Source organism: Hirundo rustica, chromosome 3 (genome assembly GCF_015227805.2).
Source record: "Hirundo rustica isolate bHirRus1 chromosome 3, bHirRus1.pri.v3, whole genome shotgun sequence".
Classification (NCBI taxonomy): Eukaryota; Metazoa; Chordata; class Aves; order Passeriformes; family Hirundinidae; genus Hirundo; species Hirundo rustica.
In genome coordinates, this window is record NC_053452.1 from 102399400 (window position 1) to 102407803 (window position 8404).

The 8404-nt window shown below is 41.9% G+C and overlaps 1 protein-coding gene across 2 annotated transcripts in view; it reads right to left on the reverse strand.

The window, feature by feature from the left end:
• The window catches only part of NOL10 (nucleolar protein 10), a 48568-nt gene extending 44105 nt beyond the window's left edge, over window positions 1-4463 (reverse strand). The window contains exons 1-5 of one of the 2 annotated variants that reach the window (XM_040059873.1): window positions 4358-4463; window positions 3881-3926; window positions 3030-3128; window positions 2170-2247; window positions 355-392 (exon numbers count right to left, since the gene is read on the reverse strand). In XM_040059873.1, coding sequence (XP_039915807.1) covers window positions 355-392; window positions 2170-2247; window positions 3030-3128; window positions 3881-3926; window positions 4358-4423 — 327 coding nt within the window. In that variant the 5' untranslated portion in view covers window positions 4424-4463. Of the gene's footprint in view, window positions 1-354; window positions 393-2169; window positions 2248-3029; window positions 3129-3880; window positions 3927-4104; window positions 4219-4357 lie in introns of those variants that run through there. The other variant, XM_040059874.2, reaches the window with a different exon arrangement.
• Window positions 4464-8404: the final 3941 nt, after the last annotated feature.

The following is an 8404-nucleotide window of genomic DNA, read 5'->3' on the forward strand; positions in this document are numbered from 1 at the left end:
AAAAACAGTGTATGTGTGCATCACCTGTCACAAGGGATTGTGATTAAATGTTAGCCCAGAAAGAACAGTTAATTCCATTTTTCACATTAGTTTGCTTATAGGACAGATCACTATTTGAAGTTTTTCTTTCCAACAGACAAAATACTTTAAAAGTGGTAAAGCAATTTATAGTACAAAGGCACAAAGAAAACAAACAAAAATTTAAAGGTACAAAAAGGTTTGTAGGTTTGTAAAAAAACATTTTTGTTCCAAAAGCTGTGTTGATTGACTGCCTTCACTATATATGAAAATGCATTTTAATATACATACTAAACAATTTTTTTTCATTTATACACTGAAAGCTATTAAACATACCTTTGAGTAATCATCTGATAAAATCTCAAACGTAACCACTAGAGGAGAGAGCAAGAGAATTTTGAGTTAACTAAGCAAGCAAACTTATTTGCAAACATTGGTATAATCCTGAAAACATTTACGCTCATGCTAATCTTTAGTCATTTAAGTATTCCCCACAGGTGTCAATGCATAACGCAGGCATTAATCTTTAGCAAGATCTCTAATTATGTAACTTGATTTGCAAAACCGTAAGTAGTTTTCTAAAACTTTAGAAACATATGAAGCATCCTGTAATCTTTTTATTGTTCTTGTATACTTGACACGTTCCTCAACACAATGCTCAACCATGTATTTTATTGCTGTGGGAATGTCTAATCAAATGGTTTTCAGCGAGTGTGTGGACCATGGAGCTTTGGTAATCCATCAAAGATGATAAAAAATTAAAAGAGTTTGGACAAATATGCATAAACTTGCATATGCAGTCCTTCCAAGGGGTCAGCACTTCCACAAAAGAAGTTCTAAGGCTCAAAAAAATCACAAGTGTGAAAGCCACTACTCATGCTGAACACTAACGTATTGAACTCTGTCTAGTTTTAACTGAACTCAGCTGCAAACGTTAGGGAGTAGCTGCTTTGGCTAAATTGGTTCTATTTAAATGAGATAACTCATTTAAAGTTACCTGAAGTGACTCTATGCTAGACTTCAAATTAAACATACTTCTGCAGTCTACTAAGATGCCAGTTAAAAAAAAAATTACTTTAAACTCTAATGAGCAGCAAGCATTTATGATTACAATGATTTCTACTCTTTTGAAGAGGGTTTCACTCTTGCCATATTTTCCTTTCCCCAGCCTCTCTGAAACCCTGCCTAACAGTGTTCCTTCACCCTACATGACTCCTTGTAGTCCTGAGGCAGGGAGCAAAGAAACACCCCCATGCTCTTATTACAATTTTTATTTTTCACTTCACTTTCACATACATCAAAGTTAGACCAGTTCAATTCTTCTGTAATGAATGTGCTCATCTTCTCATTGTTTTGGTCATCCCTATATCCCAGCTTTCAGCCATCAGTTTTCTAATATCCCAGTCTTCAAACAAAAAAACCTGAAATAACAACCCTCCCACACACCCCCAAAAACCAAACCAACCAACCAACCAATTCCCCATAATTCCTTAAATTTAAGCACCCAAAAAGCTCAGAGCTGTGGCAGCTCCTGGCCTGCTCTAACTACCAGCTGATTCTCCCTTTCCCATTGTCTAGATGGCTCCTTATTTTCCTCACCACAGTTGTTCTCCCACCAAACTAGTAGCAAACAAGGTGTAATTAGGGCTTTGGCCATGCTGCCATCTACATCTAAGTACCTTGTTTCAAGAAAACAAACAGAAAACCAAACCAGTAAACAAACAAACCAACATCCCCTCAGAAAATTTTCTTTACCCTGTAATTCACCTACTGAGCTTGGGCTCCAAAGAGAAAACAGAGCAACCCACAGCGCATTCTCCTACCCTACTGCTTCACAGAACAGGTATACCACCACCCAGCCATAGTACCTTTGTCACATTCACCAAACAGAACACAGATTTCAGACACATTCACTCTCTGAGCCCCACAAGTTCTGGCTCAAGGTACATCTTAAACCCTTTTACAAGCAAGGAAAGAACAGAATAAAAGGGAAGAATTCAGACATGAAGACTAGGTGATTTTACTCTAGATTCTTGTGTTCCCCTGAAGTACATTCTGTCTCCTCAGCACAGGAAGCAGAATCTCTGCCTGAGTCCAACCTGAATTATGTATGACAGACAACTTATACTAACAGCCATGGCTTATACTAACCTTCAGAATCTAAGCATCTTTCAAACTTCTGGGATAACTGATAGGTATCAAAACAGCGGACCCTGGGCTTGTAAGTTCCTGAAAGAATAATTTGATGTTTAATTAAATAAAAAAGTTAAACAAAAAGATAACACAAAAGCATTTTTTTTAAAGTATAATGTTACATATACAGGCTTTACTGTGTTTCTACTATAAGCCTTCTCATCTTCCCAAAGCCTCTGTGACTGGAAAAACATCCCTCTTAGTAACACAACTTTACAGCCTGGTTTCTGTAAGCACTCCACTTGTAAGCAGGTTCTCCTAACTACCAGAGACGTAATACAGAATCTAGTATCACCTTCCAGTAAATCTGAAAGACCAAGGCTCCTCATGTTATTAACACCCACTCAAGTATTCGTGTTTGGATCCCATTTTGAAAATTTCTAAATGCAGCATTATCCTCCTCCTATAAAACAATACTCAAACAATAATGTTCAGAAGTTTCTTAACATACATGCAATAAAAGTAATTCAGAACTTAGTATTTAACTGTACTATAGACAGATTTTCTTTATTAGTTGTTTTTTATTTGTATCATAAACCCTGGCAGCAGGGGGGTTGGATTAGATGATCTTCAAAAATGCCTTCCAACCCAAACCAGTCTATGATTCTAAGAATGTATGTATTGTAAACAAGTGTTCCACAGCACCACTCCCAAGACAGCTGTTCTATCACATGTTAAGAGTAAGCTTCCAGCAAAATGTTCAGTTCCACACTTTAAAATGAACTCTTACCGATTCTACCTGAAACACTAAGTCACTCTGGCATCCAAGATTACCTAGGACTTTTGGCCTCTGTTAGAGAGACAGTTTGTTAACTCACCAACTGCCATAATATACTGCCCATCTCTTGATACCTTAATCTTCGTGCTAACTGTGGGCATTTCAAAGTCTTGAATAAGTTCAATTCTTCTACGGATATCTGTAAAGGAAAAAAAAATAAGGTAGAATTAGCACAATTCTATCAGTCAAAAAAACTGTGACAGTTTCCTAAAGAAGCATGTTGAGTTAATTGCTGAGTACAAGGAATATCCTTTAGAGATATTGTAACTAACGTATTAGAAGCAGATTAACACAGTCTGCTAAACCTGGGAAGCAGACTACCTCCGTGGCAAAGTAAATTAGGAATCCAAGGCAACTGTGTAACAAAGTATTATATAACATAGTAGCAAATACCCCTAGCACACTTATACAATTAAGGCCTTGTAGAAGGTATTCCATGCCCCATTACCTCTATGCATTTTTATCTTGGTTAAGTTTCTTGTATAACACTTCCTATGGTTCCAGATAGCCTTTTTTATTTCATGTAACAAGCTTAGGTTAAAATTATGTTATCCTACTCTCTAAGATTAGCATAGCATCACAGAGGAGTTTACGGTCTGATTTCAAAGTAAGGGACAACATAGAATTCAGCCATCATGTTTCTGTTACAATCCACAACCCACAAGCCAAATATTTAATGTCTAAAATTTAAAACACCACTGGTTATACAGTGTCCATGTGAAATAATACAAGAAGCTGAAATAACTATCTGTAGTTTAATTCCGTAGCTTTTATATTATGACTTAGGGATAACTTCTGAGTATCAGTCAGTGAGGAGTCTCCTCTGGACCTGCATGTGATGCGTGTGGAGTAGCCGAGTATTGCTGAGCACCCTGCGAGGGGAAAACTCACCCACATCTTTCTTCTGCAAAGCTCTTTTCTTCCTGTCAGAGAGCCACTGCAAGCAAAGGTATACATCAGTCTTGAGCTCTTTATTCATACAGGAACACGAGAATCACTTAAGTTTATCCAACTATTTGAAATATAAGACATTTAGGCCGCCAATTCTTTCTTTTTCTTGATTATATTCCAATTTCCATTCCACAGTTTAACCATTCCACACCAAGAAAACTTACAAGTTAGTGTTGCTTACGGGTCTGTGGACCAGTACCGCTACACTCAGAGGTTCACGCATTCAAACTGCATTTCTAGTTTAAGAAACACTCAGAGCTGTTTCTCGACAACGATCCCAGCACAAGCGCACATGGAGCGGGACAGCTCAGCCGGGCCGGGCCGGGCCGGGGCTCGGCCCCCGCGCCGGCACCGCGCGGGCCCAGCTCCCGCCGCGGGACCCGGGCCGGGCCGGGCGGGTCCTCCCGCCGCCCTCACCTCCGGGAGGCTCCTGCCGGCGCTCAGGCTGTAGATCTTCACCTCGTTGAGGCTGGAGACCTGCATGGCCGCAGCTGTGCCCGCCTCTTCCCGGGCAGACGGGAAACGGAAGGCGAGGCGCTTCCGCCAGCTCGGCCTGGCCCGGCGGCGTGCGGAGCCCGGCGCGGAGGGCGGTCCGGGACTGCTTCTCTGCCCTTGCCTCTGCCTCGCACGGGAGAGAACGGGGGAAGCACGGCAGACCCGCGGGACAGCAAGGTCCGCTGGCTCCGCAGCTCACAGCAAAGCAGCTCCGCTGCTGCCTCCTCCCTGGGCGCTGCCCAGGGTCCCCGCGGCCCGGAGCGCGGCGCTGCCAGGAGCCGGGATGTGGGGAGACGGCAGGAGCCGGGGCAGCCGTGTGCCCTCTCCGCAGGGCCCGGCCCGTGTCCGGACACAAAGAGCCCTGGCTGTCCTTCAGGAGTGTCCGTCAGGCAGGCTGTGGTGTCATTCTTCGTGTGAGCTCAGGAAGGCAAGAGTTGTTCTGGCTGCCTTGGTTAGGAGGTTAATTTTCTCACCCTGTGGCAAACCGTGTCCGTTAGCCATGGAAAACAGCGAGCCCGGGATTTGCTGATCGGATCCTTGCCAGCAGCCATAGAAAGACACATACTTACTGCTTTGTAGCATCGCTGTTGAAAAAAAACAAAAAGAAAACCAGACAACAACATCCAGAATTCCAGCCATTCTCGTTCCAATTTACAGGACCAAAAACTAGGACTGAAATAATGACTATCCTCTCTGTTCCCATGTTGAAGAAAATGAAAATCAAAACTAAATTTTTAACAATGCGCACAAGGTGCAAACTGAAGCAGTTTCAAATAAGTCTTATGCATGGTGTTCCCTGAATGATGTATCACAACAATGATGATACCAATATCATGACTAAAAAGTGCTCTGTTCTGGATTGTACTAGAGGGCGTTAGAGCTGAGATTCCTGGAAGATGAGCAAACCTAACTATAGGTACCTGTAGGTTTAAGCTAGGTGTTTCAGCTTCCATTTCAGAGAGCTAAGACTACTCGCTTATATGGAGGTTGTCCAGTAACATTTGAGATGCCATATAGTATCCAGGGCACCTGGATGGGGCTGACACATGACCTATGGAAAATCCAAACCTGCAGTGTAATCTGGAGGCAGGCAGGATATGCAGGGACATCTCTGGTGACTAGAAACTCAGACAACTGAATCTCATCCCTGGTAAATGCAGTTAATGAAGTGTGAGGAGTATGGTGCAGCAGCCACTGGGTGTCTTCTGTGGGGTGAGTTTGATCAGGTTCCACAGTCTAATTAGAGCATCATGAGCTGTTATTAGACATTTAAAGCTGAATTGCTAAATTCACTTGTCCACAATTCTGGATATTGTAAGGAATCCCAGATGTTCATGGGGGATTGGTTGATGTGACTTGAGATGTGCAGAAGACACATGTTATCCTAGAGCAGCAGCTGGAAAACCCAATAGGATTTTCCAGGGCAACTCAAAAGGCATTCAACAGCATCAGGTGTCTGAACCTACAAAGAATCCCTAGAGGTGTAGAACACTGGAGATAGCAGCTTTCCTTCTAGTGTCAATGTCATAATTGTCTAGGTAATTAATTCTGGTTATCTGTTTGAGAAAGTTGTCTTGGGAGATACTTCACTAGGGCATCTCAATACTCAATGATTATTCAGAGGCAGAGTTTTGCTCCGTCAGTGTGGAATCTGAAGAAATGCTCACAAATACTGAGAGAGGCAAAGTCACAGAAAAGTTCATTGCTTTGGTGAATCAAACGGAGCAGAAGGACACGTGATGATCATGAGGGAATTAGACAGCTCTGAGATCACATGGCACCCCATGCGGCGCCAACCAAGGAAATGAGCTGGCAGAGTTTTGTTACCACAGACTGCAGCACAATTATTGTCCCACAGCTTGTGCTGCCTGCTCCTTCCCCTCCACCTTCACTGCTGCCTCATCCTAAAAATATGCCATGGGGTAAAAAGAAAAAAAATTTGAAAAGTCAAACGGAGAAAGTATAATGGAAAACATTCAACAGGATATTGCTTAGACATGGACTCTGTGTTTTCTTGATAATTTTCTTTTAAAACAATAAATAAGCATAAAATATTTCACTTTAGTAATAGTAAAAAAGCCATATGAAGAAGAAAACAAAAAAGAAGAATGGTATTCCTGCTATAAAAATGTTCAGGAATTAAGCAGTGTATATGGTAGAATTCAGAAATACAACAACCCTAGAGCTTGGATTTTACTTTATTTGTTAAAACATCCATATGTACAGAAAAACATTATTAAAATCTAGCACCACTGCAGCAAGAAACTTTTCTCATGTTAGCATTAGTTTCAACTTACATGATTCTAAATTTAAGAATATGAGAATTATGAGTAACATTTCTAAAATTAATCATGCAGAACATTTCCACAGCTTGAGACTGCAGAAAGAATCTGTACAGAAAACTGTTCTTGGTTTGAGATGGAAAGACCTGCCTTATCTAGGTGGTCAGGGCTACTGTACCTTTCAGAGCTGTAAGCTGTGGGTAAAGATGTAGCTACTTAAACATCAGTTAAGTATGCTTTCATTATTAAAATGTATAGTCTAAAGAAACTAACAAAAAAAGAAGGATTAGACAAAAATCACTTCTTCTGTGGGTGCCATCTCACAGATCAATATGTTCATTTTTTTTCCCGTAGCTTCTGGAACACCCTTTGTCATGCCCTAGGGGACACTATGATTGGAAAGCATTAGAATCATAGCAATTATGAAAAGTGAATGTTTAATTAGCCCAGAAAGAAAAACAAACAAACCCCAAAAACAAAGAACCCCCCCTCAAAATGGTAATTTCAGCTACAAATCCTCTCAGTGTCTTTTCCTAGAGTGCTTTCAGTAGAGAGTCTCCTCCTCCACACATGTATTGCTTTTTTATATATCACTAAAAATGTTAATGAGAATCTGTAGGGTAACCTAAAGAATCTATAAATGTAGGGCCTAAGACCTTGGACCTGTACATTAGCTACCTAAAGCATGATTTACATGGCATCATTCAGGATGCCTTGCATCAGCTGCTTCTTCCTAGTGCTGAAGATATTTAAATCTCTTAGGGGTCTTCATTTAAGGTTCTTGGAAGTGTCAAGAGCTCTGCTTCTGTGCATGACCAGACCTGCCTGGCCCCAGCATCTCAAACCCTCTAAATTTATGGCAGGTCATGTGAAAAACCAAGAGCATCCTTCTGTTTAATTTCTTGTGAGGGCTTCATTTAACTTTGTTACAGAGAAACATGAGTTAAAAATACACCATTTTTTAAAAGAAAATAAGCCCCCAGTAACAGCAGAAATTGCCTAAGCGCTGTATGACAGCACAGGAATTAGACCACTCGACTGGAAGATGAGAACTGAATATAACTCTCATCGAGAGGGCTTGACTCCCTCTTGCAGAGATGTCTCTCAGAGGCAGGTACCGAGTGTTTAGATACTTGTTACCTTCAGAGCATGCCTGGATTAGAAATGCCTGGACAATATTCCACTCAACCTGTGAAATACTCTCGATGTCTTAACGAAGCTTCAGGCAATGTAAGACAGGCTCAAGATTTGGTAAAGACTAAAGGCACAGCTACACGTGAAGGAAGAAGCATCGCCAGGAACGCAGACTCCTGTTTTGCAGACTCCTGCACCGCATATTTGTTAAATGAAGCACTTAGGAAAGTCCCGGAAACAAGAGTTTCCTAGGAGTTCCTTTAATTATTCCAAAATTTTCAGACTTGCTAGTCAGTGTTTAATAAAAATAAATGGCGTCTGCATTATTTGCACCAGTTTAAAAGACAGAAAGAAGATGCACAGCTGCCCTGGTCAGAGCTGTGACAGAGCTATTAGGTCACCAGGAGCAGCAGCGCGCTGTGCTCCAGAAGGGAGCCCTGGTCCCCTCGCACACACCCGTGGATGCGGCGGCCGCCCCACACCCCGCTCCGCTCCGCCCCGACCCTGCCCGTGCGCTGCTCCGGGCATGTCCGCGCCGGGAGAGCCGGGAGCG